The sequence below is a fragment of the Rhea americana genome, unplaced genomic scaffold (assembly GCF_003343005.1).
Source record: "Rhea americana isolate MKP2758 unplaced genomic scaffold, rheAme1 scaffold_349, whole genome shotgun sequence".
Taxonomy (NCBI): domain Eukaryota; kingdom Metazoa; phylum Chordata; class Aves; order Rheiformes; family Rheidae; genus Rhea; species Rhea americana.
In genome coordinates this window covers 78,355-96,219 of record NW_028186478.1, presented here as the reverse complement: position 1 = coordinate 96,219, position 17,865 = coordinate 78,355, and the positions used below count along the sequence as shown (strand labels likewise).

Genomic DNA, 17,865 nt, shown 5'->3' with positions numbered 1-17,865 from the left:
TGTCTGACTCCTTAAATCGTTTTTCAGTCACTCAGTTAATCGCATGCACTGTTTGAAAAATCAGGATGCAGTCTAGAGCACTCTTTTCCTGCCAGTGAGGCAGAGGAATGGAGTTAGGCTGCTCAGCATGGACCCAGAGTCTTCAGGATCTTCAGCGATGATTTACTGGGTTCAGCCTCCTCTTAAGTTCATTAATACCTGGTTGCCAACTACTGTTTCCATCATCTTACCTGACAGTTTTAACTAATACTTACTGTAAGAGACTCTATAGGCAGCTGTTTTGCCAGTTGGYTAATTCTTCAGTTCATAGGAAAATAGATGGAGCCACATCAGAGCATGCCAATTATCCATCATATACGTTATCTTCCATCTGATGGGAGCCAATTTTATGACTCTTGGAAGAAAGTAAGATTTCTGCACAGTTATACAGTAATATAACATGGAGGAAACATGCATTTCACTTACAGATTAGCAGTCTATTTATGAATTTAGAAGTAACTTTTAGAAATAAAACAAGAACAAAAATATCTTTACAGCTGTATTATTTCTAGAGTGTTTTGCAGTAATTTCAAAAGAATTAAAACAATTCTCTAAAGAGTGTATTGTCTTCAATATAAGAATGTGGAAACAAATTTAAAGCTGAGCAGGAGCTTTATTTAAAATCATACAACTTGGGATTCTTTATATTATTATTTTCAATTCTAAATTATGAGGTTGCATGTGTTCATTCACAGGTTTCATGCAGGTTAAAATTTTTCTATTCAYTATATATACTAAGTCTCTTCAACTAGCCAGAAATCAACATCTATCTATTTTACTTTCTTTATATTCAGGAATTGGAAATACTGGGTGTTCTGAGTCACTTATAAAATCATCTTTATAGTTTGATAATACACCTTTTGCTTGTTCAGGAACATGAAGGAATTGTTAATGAAGCATGAAAACCAGTGTAAGTTATACAGTCTTAATATCAGCTAAGTGGTTCAGATTGAGTTCAGTTAAGAAAATTGGTAGCRTACTGAAAGATGTCCTTCTACATTATTTTTTTATAGTTATTGCAAAAATTGTGCTATAAATATGACAATTTGAAAGCTGACATCTGTGTCAAAATTTAAATTAATTATTTTTACAGTGAAAACCTGACTTGACTGAGAATTTACCATTGACTTYATTGACTTCATTGGGACTAAAATTAAATCCCTATGATTTTGTGGAACATGCATTCATTTGTGCCAGAATGCTATTTCTTTTTTGTAAGAGGGAAATGATAGAYTGGTTTTAGGTACAAGTAAAGGAGGGAGTTTATTTAAGATTACTCCTGGGATTTTTAATGTCCCATTAAAATCATTATGAATTATTTGAATTAAAAAAAAAAGAAGTCTGTAGCACGAAAAGCAAAAGAAGGTAATGAAGCCAAAAATAAGCCTTTGACATTTATGAAATGAAGAAAATCTAAGCAGGACCATGGGAGGTGCCCTGTACTGACCCTCTAATCAGAAAATCTTCAATGCTTTATATGCTAAGGCAAAGATCAGCAAAAAGAAAAGCACAGGCATTAAATTGTTTTGGATAGCACTATCACTAAGCGCAGATTCTACCAATTCTCAGTTTCCATTTTTCRCACAGATTTTTATATCAGCTCTGTGCATAGTTAATATGTTGAGTTCTCATGGTTATTATCTCTGTGCTGTGAAAGAGAAGTTAGTTTCTTTAAGCATATTTTTTAAAAATACATTTTTTTCATTTTTCTCTCCCTATTCCTTTTCTTTGCTTTTCTTCTTGTCTCCTGCTGTTACTGTTAAGTCCTCTTGTTGTTGTTTCTTCTATTCTTATTTTCAAGTCTATATTCTTATTTTCAAGTCTATATTCTCCTCCTCTTGCTCTTCTCTCAAAATGCTATGTTATGCCAAGCAATACCCCTCTCTCCACATCCATACCTGTACTCTCCCGATTTCCTTCAAAAATAACACTATTGTGTTGCCCTGAAAATCTGATTCTTATACTTGCATAAAATATTAAACTGTCAATATTTTACTCAAGAGTATATACGTTTTKCCAGCAAACTTTCATTTTATTCTGTGGACCCTTTTCTTGCCCGTGCACCATTTACATGAGTAGTACATAATAGCCTTGATTTAGGGAATGCTTAATGAAAATGTATTTTGGAAATTAATTCCCAGAATTTTTTATAGCCAATACACACTACTCTTTATCAATGAAATCTGTTATCTATATAGGTGGACTGCCTTCATGATGAATAATGTTCAGTATTTTTGCAGTGACATACTGTAATATCTTATCCATCATGTCTTTGCTTTGCCAGTTTTCCTAAGAATGACTAGAAGCCTGACTTATCTATAATATTCCAAAAAGATTCTTGTAAACATTGTTTAAAAGAAAAAAAAATAAAAGAAAAAATGTTGTTGATGCATTTAGTTACACTATTTTTAAAACARATATCTAAAGATTGAAAACCCTTTCTGCAATTGATACAATTAAGCTCTTAAAATACRAAAAAACCCAAAGATGACTTGACTTTCTCAAGAACAAACAAAATTTTAAAAAGAATTCATATTCTCATTTTCCTTTCTTTTGGCTTTTTTATCCTCTTGCAAAACTGAATCCCAGAATTCCTGTCCACAAGGTATCAGCTTAGGTAAGATCTGCTATTTGAAGAGAAGCCTGTTGATAAAGAAAATTCTAAATACAATTCTGAATCAACCTGTCTGAGTTTCTGCATTTGTTTTTACAAAACTGTGTTTGAATGGGAGGTGTTATTTGTTCTCTTCCATGGTACATGTGTTGAACTGCAGTATGTAATGTAGATATACTCCCTTACTTGCAGAACCAGAGTAAAGCTTTTCCGTGAAGTATCAATTGAAAATTGTGCTAGTCCMGTGCCGTATGGCTAATAATTGTGAGTGTTAGATGAACTGGAGGGACATTTRTGAATAAAAAATCAACTTCCACTGTAAATTTATTATACTCTGAAACATATCTTTAGGAAGGGTTTTGTCAAAACCCTTGAAATATCCAAATCTTTTATCACTTGGTTTACCTTCAGATGCTTTTATACTTAGTACTGCTTGCAAATTTATTTGATCTGTTCCTAATAGCTTTATTTTTGTGAGCTGGTTCACAAGTATTTGTGTATAAATATGTCTGAATAAGCATAAGCCAAATGGTTACACTGGCAGTGTATGAGAACCAGTTGACTAGACTGACTATATTACAATATAATATAAWATTAATATCAGTCAAATTTTGAAGTTAAGAAAGAGATGTGAAATAACTTTTATATTCAAGTGCCAGAATCAGACTTAGCAATATTTCTGGAATAATTTTTTTAGCCTTAGACTACTTGCTTGGTCATCTTGATGCTAATGAGACAGTATATGCTTTAAAAATAGAAGTCCATTTGAGTTCTGGACAAATATTTATTCACCTCAGATAATCTACTGCTTTTAAAAGTATAGATGAACATACACTTGCTGTCTCTGACTATGCTTTTTTTTGCCCATAAAAAGTCACTTAGGACAGATATTCTTCATCTTTTCTGAAGAAATCTGATTCAAATAAATCACTTGTTTTAAAAACTCACACTATCTGCTTTTTTTCCTCTATTSATGCGTATTCCATAAAACTTTTAGTTTCTCTTAGATTTCCAATTTCTTTTGTTTGATTTTATTTGGGTAAGCTTCTAGTTTCTGAAGGATGCTTGTTCAATTTCTTGAACATGATAATTTATTCATTTTTCTGTTTATTTATAGTTTTTGTCCCCAGAGGTGAGCTTAAGTACTCTTTTTTCTAGTCTGAGAATTTTTTTCCCTACCTCTGATATTTTCAGATATTTTAACAGCTTCATTTGTGAAGTTTTTTTTCTCTCTCTCTCTCTCTTTTTTTTATTTTTTTTAACAAAACTTACTCTCAATGCTATTTTTTGGTTCAGGCTTAATATGGAAGTGACTTATATTAAGTCACTGTGAAATCAATTATAATAGTTGTTTGTTTAAAGATTTCTTCATTGCAAAAGACTCATTTGGGTCTAGCCCATCTTTATGTGTGCTTACATAAACATTRACTCATAGAATGATTTAGTACTTAAACACTGTGGAGAAGTCACAGCAAATTCAGAAATTCATCGGTTCAAATTGTACACACCTGCGAAAAAGGCTATTCTTTGTGGAACTTACAATGTAGTAATCACCTATTTACAAATTCTATATGCAAATATACCTTTTGAAATTTTTTATATTCACATTATTCCTAAAAAACCTCTACTAAGAACAGAATGAAACTATGAAAWTCTTGTTACAGGAAAATTTGTTTTTCCATGTATTTTAGGTGTAAGCAAGCTGCTTCTCCCATTCTTTTCCTAGCATGACCTAGCACGATCAATTTTTAAATGAGACTCTTCTCCACGATTTAATGTTGGCTGTCTAGGTACTGCTCTTGTCTCTGCTCTTGAATATGAGTTTGCTAAGAAGAATAACTTCTTCAAAACTTCTCAGGTTTTTCGTGGCTGCTATCCTACTTAGCCATTTACTGCCAGTTCCACTATGTTTCCTATAAAGGCTCAAAATTTCAAAGTAGATATATATATTTTTTAAGTAGGTTACATTTTTCAATCTTTAGTGTGTCTAATCTTGTTTTTCTTTATTAATTTCAGGACTTAAAATGTTTGTTTTCATACTGATAAGTCTTCATCCATCTCCTCCCAGATTTATCTGAAATACTCTTAGTATTTCAACTCATTTGACACATTTAATTAGTRTTCTTCTGTCCAATATAGAAATTATGAAAAAGTTACTGATCATCACAGTTATATCTGAAAAAGACTAAAAGAAGAAGAAGGAAGTGTAACAAAGGATCAACTTAAGTATACCATTAAGCCTTTGGATAAAACATGGAGCTGGATTGTTTCTTTACTTTCCAGGCTAGTAACCAAATGTGGGGCTAAAAGGATTTTAATTTTAAAAACCTGACATCTGGGTTTATCTGACCAAGTGGCCCGTAAAAACAATAACTACAGATGAAAATAAAAGTTTTTCTCCTGGACTTGGTTTAATGCTCAGGAACTGTTTTTTAACTCCCATTGTATTCTTATGATTAATCTTTACCTAAATCTTACTGTGAAAGTCCAATAGTAGTAGTAGAAGACAACATAGCACGAGAAATTCTAACTATAATAAAGATATGAATTTCTTTGCCATAGCATTATTCAAAGTAGGATGATGAAACTACAGAATTTAATTTTGTCATTTTAAACTTAGAAATRAGCCAGGAATATAGACACACATTTTATTCAGAAATTAAGCAGTTACATATAGCTTTGCTTAGTTGGTTCTGGCAGAAGAGATCAACAAAATTTAAAAGAATGGAAAAAACTTGATGGGAAAGCTAGAAAAAGAATGAATGTGGTAGAGCTGTATCAGGGTAATGGCAAAGGAGAGCAAAAGTAGGAAGATTTGACAAATGAAATAMAGCCAGCTATTTCATTACAAAAATATTAATTATGTATAGTCATACTTGATTATTCTTGATTCTAGACTATTCCAGATTAAGAAAACAGATTGAGTCTCTATTTATGAATTATACTCTCAATTGTACGTATTAAGAGAATATGTTTTTTGTTTACATGTTGATATATGAACAGGAAGAGGCTATCGATCRGGGTACACTGAATGGTGCCAATAGTAGAAATAATCAAATAAACTTTCAGATAATCTCCTAGCTGTTTCTTAAATAACCTCCAGAGAGAATGTTCTTGACATTGTTTTGGTCTATGGCTAGGGATTTCAAGTTTCAAGTTGTTTAACTGGTAACTGCCTGCTGTAAGCATAGGAGTATCTTTATRTTCTTAGGCTGGTTAGTTCTGTCCTAGTAACTAGTTCCCTGAAAAAAATGAGGTACAGGAATAAACAATCAATTTACTTAATGATATTATTTAAATCAAAATAAAATTAGGCTTTTTTTTCTACAAGTCTATGCCTTGACTATTTTCTGGGATAGGGACTGTGTTTAAATATATTCAACTGTGTGGTACTATTATTTAGCACTGATTAGAATTTGAATTTTTAAACAGGCAATTTTTATCCAAAAGGAGGTTCTGAAAGGTCATTTTCTAAAGATGCGTTACAAGATTCAAATATTTGTTTCTGATCTTTTGAGAGGTGAATGAGGATGAGAATAATCAATCATATCTAATTAGCTGGTGACACACTGTGCTTACAGTAATTAAACGAGACATTACTGCTTCCTTTCTAATGATTAAGATCACACAGACTGCGAGCCAGCTGTTAATCACTTTGCTTGCAAGACTAATGTCATTAACAGAAAATCTCAACATTCTGCCCCTAAGGCTATTTTGAACAGAGCCTTTGGTGGACAGGCTATGATGRAAGCAAGAAAATAGATTTTTAAATTATGCATTTTGAGCATCTTTTCAAACAGCTATTAGCTTGAGCTTTTGGTCTTTCTTGTGGATTTCTATATGCTACTTAAATATTTAGAAAAAAAAAAACTGTCCTAAAGTGCTAAGAAAAATAATATCACAATTAAAATATTCTAAAGACTTTACATTAATACACTCTTTAATTTTATGCAGTAAAATATTAAYCCACAATAAGCATTGATAAATGCAGCTATGCAAAAATAAGAAAAATCYTTTTGAAAAATAGTAACTTTCAAGATGCATATTTCATATATTATAATCTGTACTTTGGGGGAAATGTAATCACTTTTTATTAAATATCTGTTCTTGAACATTTTTATTTCTAATTCTGATTCTTATAAAAATTATATATCTACCTATTAAATATCTTGCATTGACAATTTACAGTATACTGTGATTCAATACCTTTAGTATTAATTGACTTACCGTGGAATCATTAATACCCATCAGATAAATTCCCTTGCTTTTGCATGAATATGAATCACCCATTTAAAAATGGGCTGTGAGGAATTTGTGTTCTTCACCACTGATTGTCAGTGATGACTGTGAACTCTATAAATGTGGTAACAGCTGATCAAAATACCTAATCTAGTCTCCTACTTTAACTGTGTGGGAGGATTAAAAAAAGGAAATAAGTGAAGAATCAGTACTCTTACTATCTACTTACTGATTAAGCTACCAAGGAGTTTTCTTTTTTCTTTTTCTTTTCTTTTTTTTTTTTTTTCCTGGTGAGTTTGACTTGAGGGTTTGTCTGTTTGTTTTAAATAGGAGCTGAAAGAAGACACATTCCAAATACATCTAATATAGAAGTAAGGCAGCTGCTAAGTCAGTTTGTGTATGAGGGAAAATTAAAATCAATTAAGTTTACGATTAAGTGCAAGCAATTCCTGTGCAGCATTGCATAGTTTAGTGAATAAAGCTTATCAGTGACAATGTTTGCCATATATATATATATATATGTATATATATATGTATATAAATAAATAAATAAATAAATACTGTATGCTCYGTGGCTGGCCAAATGAATGATCCATCTGTTACTTCTCTTCCCAGAYGATTATGAAGGAGTGAACATTTTCTGTGGTTCAGGCAAGTAGGTGCTTAGTGCTCTTATCATACTTAGTCTAACAAAACATTTCAACAGATGTTGAACTCAGTTATGCTTAAGTTCATGTAAGTGCAGTGCTCTGTACAAGTCATTGACAGAATTAGCATTTTAAATTCCTCATCTTTTTTATGCTACTAAATGTTTTTATCTATGTAGAACAGTTAAAACTGAGTTTTGCAAGAGTGCTAACCATCACATAGAGGAAAATACATTTTCTACGACAAATACGTGTTGTTCTTTCAAAGACCGTATTCCTGTATTTTTCTTTCAGGATTTATTCCAGTATAACGTCATTCTAGTTACTGGTACTGGTGATAGTGGGCAGTAGGAGTTCAAAGCAGAAGGGTGTTTGGAAATTTGAGCTGCCTCCTGTTTTMCCCATCTTCAGTATTTATTGTTAATAGCACAGATTAGTTAAATTATTGACTGGAAGGGGAAAGGAGCTCAGAAGAAAACCTCTATGAAAACCCATTGGTACTCTCTGACAGAGTACTTGTGTTTTGGAACAGCTTTGAATTTTAGTCTCATGTCTGAAGTTTTACAACAAATGTAGTATTAATGAGCAGCASTCATGACAAGGTGGAATATTTCGTATAGCTCATATTTGATGACCATAATGGGTCTCTGATTTACTGCCTTCACTGTATCAGTATATAGTGTTGCAACTAAGTTTTGCATTATTCAATTATGAGGAAAAAGGGTAGCCTCACAATGTTTGTTGCTATTCAAATAGTAGGTGAATCCTCATAAGTATGTTTAGCAATATTTAGTATGTTTAGCAATGTTTAGTATGCATTTCTGTAACTACATTAAGTACATTTAAAAAAAATCCAAGAGATCCTGGCTTTTCCCTTTTATTACCTAGTAAGAAATAACTGTTATTGTTGAATATGTGCTCTTAATCCTTGGTTCAACTCTTTGAATGATAACTTCTTTCTTGATGTTTAAACTCCCTATAAAAAGATCATAATGACTAGGCACTTTGTCATAACATATTGTAATTGTTATTCCTATTGCTGCAGTATAAGCAAAAAGTCTTCTGGTACCAGATCTGATAGTTCTTTCAAGCGCCTCTGTATCATCTTCTGAGTTTTGTACTTCTTGTGGATATAATGATGAGGAGAAGTGATAATGTTTTTTTTTTTTCCCTGTTTTTTTTTCAAGTTAGATCATTGTCTTCACTGTGCATTCATCTGTTAAAGAAAAAAAAAACAAATGGATAGTTTTATTATTAACATTATTATTATGATTATTGATTTAATTATGATGTTTTTTTGTCACAAGGAAAGAAATACTCCACTAGAGGTTACTCTACTGCTGTAGCCTCTGACTTCAGGGATTTAGTCTAGATGGGTGGGTGGACAAGTAGATGGGCAAAAAACTACTTAGAGCATATTGGTTAATGGTTGTACTCTACCTGGATGCCTATGGCAAGTGGAGTTCTTTGGGGGTCTATCCTGAGACCTGTTCTGTTTAACATCTTTATTAGAGAACCTGGGGGAGGTCGTGGAGAGCTTGCTTGTCAAATTTGCAGGTAACAATAAATTGGAGGGTGCAGCCCATATGCCATTCAGAGACTCCAGCTAGAGAAATGGAACCTCATGAAATTCAATAAAGATGAATTAAAAGTCCTGCATGTGGGAAGACAGGGTCCCTGGCAATGACAGGGTAAAGACAGCCCCCATGGCTGGGGGCTACTTGCCTGAGGGGCAGCTCTGCTGGAAGGGACATTGAGGTTTGGTAGACAACAAGCTGAACATAAGCAAACAGTGAGCTCTGGCCGTAAAGAGGTCAACAGAATGCTGGACTGTATTAGTAGGACCACAGCCGGTAGATTAGGAAGTGATTATCACCCTATACTTGACACTCATTAGACTGCATCTAGAATACACCCTCCAGTTTTGGGCCACCTAGTGCAAGAAAGATGTTACTAAACCAGAGGAATTGCAGCAGAAGATCACCAAGATTGCTGGGGCCTGCAGTACATCCTCCATGAGGAGAGGCTGAGAGAGATGGGCTGGTTCAGCCTGGAGAAGAGATGGCTACATATCTGCTGTCCTTATCCTTTTATTCCATGTTGGTCCATCAAAAAGCCTATACACCCAGGGTCTCTCAGGCCTGGAATTATCTTCTGTTCATGAAAGACAAAGTTAYCGTTCTCTTTAGTGTACAGTCTTCCTTCAGATTAACTGGTATGAAAATTTTTAATGTTAAYGTAGTCTATTTTGAATGTCATGAGTCCATTTGTAGGTCCCTAAATGATAAACTTCTTTAGGTCTTCTGGTTATTTTTCACGGCTCTCCTGTATCAACAACAGGATTTTCAGTGCAGATACTCTTTCAAAGCCAGATAGAATTCTTCAAGGATGCACAATTCCAGTCATATGCAAGAAGTCRTAAATATTAGTATCATAGACAAGTAGATCTGAAAGAAATCATTTTGTCCAGGATTTTTGCCATGTAAAGAGGATTAGTACCTGTACCACTTGTTCATTTCTCTCAGCATCCCCCAGTGATGAAAATCCATAATCTGTCCCAGCAATCTGAGGACTGCAGTTTACTTGCAGTAAGAATACGCTAAAGAAASCAGATATTATTTTTTTTCCATTTGTCTTTGTAATATGCTTTGAAGTACCTGAAAAYTGTCATCATCCCCTGTTGTTGTGTCTTTAAGGTAAACAGCCCTAATTCATGCAGAATTACTTATATAGTCCATTTTCCAGATCTCTGTTCATTTTTAATTTTTGCTTTGTTCTTGCGTCTTTTCAATTTATTATCTCTTTTCTCTAGCATCGCCATGAATCAGCACTGTCACAATACTGTATAAAAAGAAACAAATTACTGGGATGTATTAAAAGCAACACTGTGGTAATGGATTACTTCATGGGTATGAAATAATTTTCCCTCGTACTCAGCATTGTTAAGGAATTTTGTACTACAAGGCAGCAGTGCTATTTTCACTTTTGGGCTCTATCGTTTGTTGTGGGAAGGGAAGCAAATCAGTTGGAGAGAACCAAAAGCAGAGCCACAGAAATGACCCGTGTTTGCCTTTATCGCAACAAGATAGTGACGCTAACATTTTTCCATTGATTCTGGCAGTGATTATCTGTTTCCATTCTTGAGGAAATGGTACAAGTTTTCCCAATAACATGCAACTGATTATTCTTCATAGAGTGTAGTACCTTCCACTTTTTTTCTATGATGTGTCATTCTATTTGTTAAAATCATTTTTGTATTTGTCGAAGTCATTTCAAATTTGAATTCTGTCYTGTTCTGAGAAAATGCCTTCCTTTATCTTTTGGTCACAATAGTAGAAGTTGTGTTTAAAATATATCAGAACAGTTATGAGAGGGTAAATTTAAGTCTTCCTTAACTTAATGGTGAGAGCACTGACTGTGGGACAGACAGTGAATCTAAAATTCTCTTTCTGCTTAATTTAAAGTGACATAAGATAAACATTAGTGACTGCACTTCTCACATGTCCTCCCAAAGATCAGTAAATCACCAAGATACTGAATTTCAACATAGTTAAGTTTTCAGGAAAACCTTCAAAACCAGATTAAAGAATTTAATCACTGTTTCTGAGCTATAATAATTATTCATAAAGTACTTTTATTTATAATGTGGAATTTCACTTTAAAAAGTTAAATTTAAGTATCATGCTAAAAGAATTTTCTTTACAAATGAAAAAAGCTTATTTAGAAATGTATTTTTACCAGTTGAAAATCAAACTGCTGTGCTACTGAAGCTATAAATATATTTAATAAAGATGAGAATCAGCAAATGGTGATTTCTGCTGGAGGACCAGTGTAACTCAGTGCACTACAGTAGAGTATTTTTTAGATACAGTAAGGGACACTCCAGATGATAAACTTTCTTACAGGTCTAAAGACACTCCATTCAGTTGGCCACAATAGTGACCATAAATGATAAAAGCCATTTAGACAGAGGGAAGAAGAGAAAGAAGTTTTGAATTACTGAAAAGTTCTATAATCTAAATCTATGTAAAAGAGTTTAAAACTTTTTTTTTACATGAAATAGTTACTAGCATGAAAAGCCTGAAAAACATTGCTCTAATTCAGTATTATGTTTGAGAAACAATTATATGTAAACAAATAAATAGTTTCTGTAAAAGAAGACCTAATACACCTTAACACCACTTTTACACATTATGTCTGCCTGATTTTTTGCAAGCTTTTTCAATATCAAAGTAATGAAGGCAAATACTTATGCCACTAAGACCAAAGTTTGGCCTATAGATGTCTACTCTGAAACAGAAATCACAGCTCTGATATTTAGGCTGCAGACACAGTGCGCTGAGAGAATTATGATAATTTAAGTAGGGTCCCCAAAATTAGGCTGAATAAGGAGCACTTTAAAGCAAATACACTGATAGAGGACCTGCCTTGAGTAGTGAACAATAAAAGTCTGATAAAAGGATTCGTCTGCAATTCTAGCTCCCCCTAGAAAGTGCTCTTTTCTTCTGTGTGGTAYTGACAGTTTTTGAGTTTGCTCAAGAAAGTAAGCCTCAGTGTTTCTGATTTCAAAGTATAGTGACTACGTTTTCCTACATGTCATGACTAGTGTGATGTGTATGCTGCTGTTCGCCCTTTTCTCTTCCTCTCTCTGCATACATATATGCACACACCAYACACACTTTCCTTCTCCTGTGGCCAATGTCTAGAAAACTTACTAGGATGGTATATATTGGYATGGTGACCAACATTTAATTTCCTCATCTGCTCTAATGAATTTAAACACATATTCCCTTACTACTCACTATAAGTACCTAAATCCTATTGAGCTAGAACTCTCTGGGCACTTTGTGCATTCTTTTATTACAAAGCACATACAAATTTGGTGTATGGTCTCTAACATTACTATGTCATTTTTAGGAGATATTTTTACTCTTCAAATCTCACTTTTGGATACCAGTTATTGAAACAGTTACTTTATAAAGACACTTAAAAAAGAGAAATCAAGACAAATCTAGCACAGTTTAAATGCTGTAAATACAAGCACATGCAAAAACTTAATTGCCATTAAAATATTTTTCTTTRAAGAAGTACTTTGTCCATACTGGAATCTGCCTAATGAATGTAGAGTTACTTGTAACATCTCTTTAACACAAAGAAGGAACAAGTGAATGTTCTGAATTCTAATTCACAGCCATTTATAGTTATTTAAAAAGACATATTTGAAAGGTTGAGAAAAATCTAATTTATCTTATTGATTTTGAAAGCAAATAGGGTATTGCTGCATGTCATCTTAGATCACATTGAAAGATAAAGTGTGAAGTAGGTACTCACTTTAATAGGAATAGATGAACTTCAGTGAGACTTTCAGTTTAAATAGCATGATAGAAAATGCTAAAATATTTAATCACTCACTGTAAGTGATTCATTCATTATTTAATGGGCTGTTACAAATAAAAGCTCAGGTTTTTTTCATTGTATTACTTCTAAAGATGGGTAACAGTTACTAGCCAGTAGTATGTTCTGATTTTATATTATATACGTGTTCTCTTCTCTCAAGATGTTTCTGTAAAGCATAATCTGGCATATCAGCAAAGATTGCCAGGCTGGGTGAAATAGTGATGCGATGCAGAACCTTTGAATGGAAGCAAAATGTGGGAAAGGTGATTGTGCAAGGCCATTCTACTATTTAAAAACACTTGCTCTAACATAGCCATCTGTTAAGCAGATGGTGTTGACACAATTTTCATATGCTGTCATTTATAAAATTGTATTGATAAATCATCTGATCATACTGGAATTTTTAAAATATTGAAACTTAAAGAATACAAAATGTCAGTTTACAAACRAATGAGAATAATTAAAGTTTACGCTCCCACTGAACATTTTTTTTTCCTTTAGGCATTCCTAGCAGACATTAGGGGCAAGATTCATCTGASCAGAATTAGACACCTGTGTCTGGGTCATCATTTATGTTTATTTTCTAAGTTGAAGTAGAGAGCTATGATGCAATTTGTTTCATCCTAGATGAGTGTAAAAAAGAGATCAGATAAATCAAGCTCCAGAAGTGTTTATTTCTCACCACTGGCTTTACAGAATCCAAATGGCTGTCCTAGATGGGAATTTCCACATTGTAAACCTTTGTGGTGAGATTAATTTCAAGCTTAAGATATCTACAGGTAGACGTCAACTAGCATGAAGTTGTCTGCATCTCATTATAATCATGGAGATCTGCCCAAGCCTCCAGCTAGAAGGACCTAGGTTTCCCAGGGAGCCACACACATGTACATGCTGTCTTGGATATCTTGAAGTGTCTTAAATGGCAGCAGTGGGGCACTAAGGAGAAACTAATGAGCAATTCAACTGCACAGCTGCTCTGTAAGGGTAAACTGAATTCTGTCTAGGCTGTTTTCCATTTCCATGGACTATAATGGATGCTTTGGGACTTTCTTTCTGCATAGAGCTACATGACATCTAAATATAAGTGCCTTAAGCTTGAACTGATCCTGCTTTTTAAAGACCAAAAGCTTTCACTAACAATCACCAAAGAGCTCTCTGCTTAATCTTTATAGTAATGGAAATATTGTTATAATTTTTTTTAATCAGTTGAGGAGCATTCATTCAGTGTATAGGGCATGCTTCTTCTTTAATTCCATGACTCTGTAGGAAATCTATGCATATGCAAGTAAATCAAAAGTCAAAACAGATTTTCTTTTCTGTTAGTTATGTAGAAAACTTTGAGGCTAATCATTTCTTCTGGCTACAAGCTATCTTTTAGATTTTACCTTTTTTAATACAAAAATACTTGACAACTWATAGACTTTAATATTCTGGTGATGACGTAACTTCAGAAATGTATGTCCATTTGACTTAACCAAACCAAAACCTGTAACACCTATATGTTTGCAGTATGCACATGTGTGGTTTACTGCATAAAAACAATTTTGCACCATACTAGAACTCTGTATCTTAAAGGTGACATTTATGAAGGCTACATATTTTTTCCTGAGACAGTGGAAGGAACAACTTTGAGTCAGTAACTATATTACACTTCTCTACCTCTTGTTGAAACTGAGAAGTACATGTGCATACATATATACATATACACGTGCATACATTCTGCTTCTAATATGAATTCATATAAGCTGTATTATTAAAAATAAACATAATTTGCTACAGTAAAAAATCCTTTGTTGAACAGTATAATGGAGAATGTTTTTATATATATTAATACTTACTTCAAAGACCATTTAGATGTCTTTTGACAGAAGAGGCGTTTTATGTTTAATCTTTTTATAAAGAATGCTTATTTACATGCATTTTGCATACTGAATGGGATAGAGGTTATTATTTATCATTATGAAGTGTTCACATAATTAAAATCTTTGTTTCTATTTCTGTGCCTTGTTTTCACAGACTAAAACTGGTATTGCATTGTTGTATGATGAAGTATCTGAAAATGCCTATGACATCCGACTGAAGCTTACAAAAGAGATATTAACAATTCAAAAACAAGATGTCGTCTGTATTAGTGGAAGTGATCACAGTGCAAATGTAAGTGCTTCTAGATCTCTGTGTTTTTGACTSTATATTTTAATGTCTTCTACAGAGATCAGAATATGCTGTTGGAGTGCAAGAGATGTTATTGGGTAACAGAAAATATGTAATGCTCAACATTTTCTTTTGTGTATATTTGCAGATATATTCTTTTCTGTATATTCTTGTAGGTAATAACTTATTTTTTACCTATGTGCTATGCATCCTTTATTCTGGCATGACGTTACAAGAAATTAAAAATCTATAAACATCRAGACTACAGTATTCTTCCACCACATACTGTTAGGTTATTAAATGAAAAGAAAAAGAAAGAAAAATCTGTATTCCCAACTAAAGGCATTTTAAGAGTAAATTAATACCACAAGGCCTTTTCTTCACTGATGTACTGATATATTGAGAATTGTCTGTTCAAGGGCATTGAGCTGGCTAGGAGAACACCTCACAGATACTTACTTGCTTCATTTTAATTCTTTTTTTGTGCACAGATGGGGCTTCCTCAGTGTCAGCATATGCATGGTGTCCCTAAGCTATAAAAAATCTTCTGTATCACCATTTAATATTGTTACAAGAAAATGCAGAGGCATTTTGTATAAGGAGTACAATGATGGTGCCTATGTTTTGGACATCCCCAAAGAGTATTTTTTATTTCCTCATATGAACAATGTTTCTCTTCAAACTAAGTGTAGGTATTCCAAATTTGCTGAGTAATAAGAACTTCATGCACCATGCTGGTATTTGCTAGAACGAACAATGCACGGCAGCCTCCTCAGAGAGACTGCAAAAATGGAGCCTTCTGCCTACTACTTGTTGTACTGCACATTTCATCTAACATAAAGTCTAGCACTAGGAGACATCATGTAAGTTTATGATATCCTGCTGAGGATTAAGAGCCATACATAGGTAGAGCGCCAGTATACAGAGGTATCTGTATTAACATTTTTATGTGTGCGTGCATGAGATTGAGAAAGAGTCTGCTTATGTAACGCATACATACATTCATTTCTGCCACAGTGAATATATTTTTTGCATAATATCATGCAAAAACAAACAGCTTTTAGAAGTTAGAAACATTATATACTGGTTTCAAACCTTGTCTGTGTAATTCAATGGAACATGACTTGCTTTTAAAAATGTGCAAAAAGACTGCATCAGCAGGCAACTAGTATAAGGCCACTTAGTGAAATAAAAAGCATGTTCCATTCTGGTAGATTTACTGAAATAAATATAAGCCTTAGCCAAAATTGTCAGTTTGCATATACTTCCCATTTCATTGAGAAGCATGAAAATGGTTTTAACTACAGAAATTGTTGGTAGCACTGGTAAGTTGTATGCAAATTGTGGTTACAAAAGCCGTAGTAAAATGCTGTATGGCTGCAATTCATGGTGTCTGAACATATAAGCATACATGATCGCTCTGGTCTGGTATCTAGATGCTTTGTGTAAAACTTTCATAGAAGAAGAACTGAAATTCTATTCTTACTTAATTCTAAGCTTGTTCTTGACTGAATCAGCACAGACTAGTTGTATTTGAAAAGAAAAAAAGTATCAAATCTGTATCTATATTGATCATCTATAATGAGTAAAGAAGGCAAGCCACATGCGCCTTACTGCTACTTTTTATGTGTTCCCTAAGTAGTATTTCCTGGTGGAAGACTGGAGAGGAAATCAGGCTTTGATAGTGTTTGTGATTTTAAGATAAAAAGCAGGATTTTGAAAAAAGATCTGGAAAGTAAGAGTCATTGTAGGGTACCAGAGCTCTGATATTTAGCCACTGTGTATGAAATAAGCTGAATAAGCTTAGGTTGTATTTCACGACCAGTAACAATTAAAAATAGGTAAGCCTAGAGATGAGGGATAAGCTAGGACTATGTCAGAAAAGTTTTTCCAGAGTATAGAAGTAACATTAATGTGTAGAAGTGAGAGAGTTTCAAATACAGTTCACATGGCTATCTAGGTCTGAGTTGCAAAATACTATGTGGATCTGGATAGTAAATTAATTAAGAAGGAATTCTTCCTCATTATACTGTTGGTAGGCAACATGGGTAATTCTGCCAAGATGACCTTTCCAGAAAAACACTGAAACATCAGRTTTCACAAACACAAACAACTGGGTCTTCCTCAAGCTGTCTAGTATACTATAGTATAGTATAGTTTTAGACTCTTCTAAGTTCATTTAATTCTCATCTGCATATGTTACTTTGATGTTACTGTTGAACTTGTTCCTTGTTTCCCTTAATGGACAARATAACATTTTTCTATTTTTCTCCATATTGTTATAATTTGTGTTTTATYTATTTATTTATTTTTAGCAAATGCATTGAATTTATATAATAGAAATCATAAATTGAAAAACTGAGTTGTTTTGAAAATCTTAATCTTTAAACGTTTAGTTGTTTACATCATTCCTAAGTTATCCTGAATGTTTTCATAAGTTTTGTTGCTGAAGACTCTAAAATCTAAATTATGAAGCTCTTAATCTGTTGCTTTTCCATGTCCCTTTCAAGATCTCCTCAAGTTGTCCCTTCTTGAAAGTGTTATCTTCAATCCACATGAGTTTCTGTTGTCAAACTCAAATGAGAAAAATGGATTAAATCAAGGCTTCATGACAATATTTTCTTTGGTTTACTTTGAACCAAATAGAAACTTCTGGAGCATTAGCTTTTAAAATAAATGCCAATTGAATGTCAAGATGAACATTTTAGTTTTTACAGAATACAAATTACCAGTATAGAGGAACTCAAAGGCAGAAATAATAGCTGGTAGTCCTCAAGT

General features: G+C 33.3%; 1 protein-coding gene across 1 annotated transcript in view; it reads left to right on the top strand.

The window, feature by feature from the left end:
• LOC146592046 (gamma-2-syntrophin-like) overlaps nucleotides 1–17,865 on the top strand; it is a gene marked incomplete at its 3' end in the record, with an annotated part of 199,668 nt that overhangs the window by 103,574 nt on the left and 78,229 nt on the right. The window contains exon 2 of the mRNA XM_085311736.1: nucleotides 14,953–15,090. Within this exon, the coding sequence (XP_085167862.1) occupies nucleotides 14,953–15,090 (138 nt within the window). The remainder of the gene's footprint in view (nucleotides 1–14,952; nucleotides 15,091–17,865) is intronic.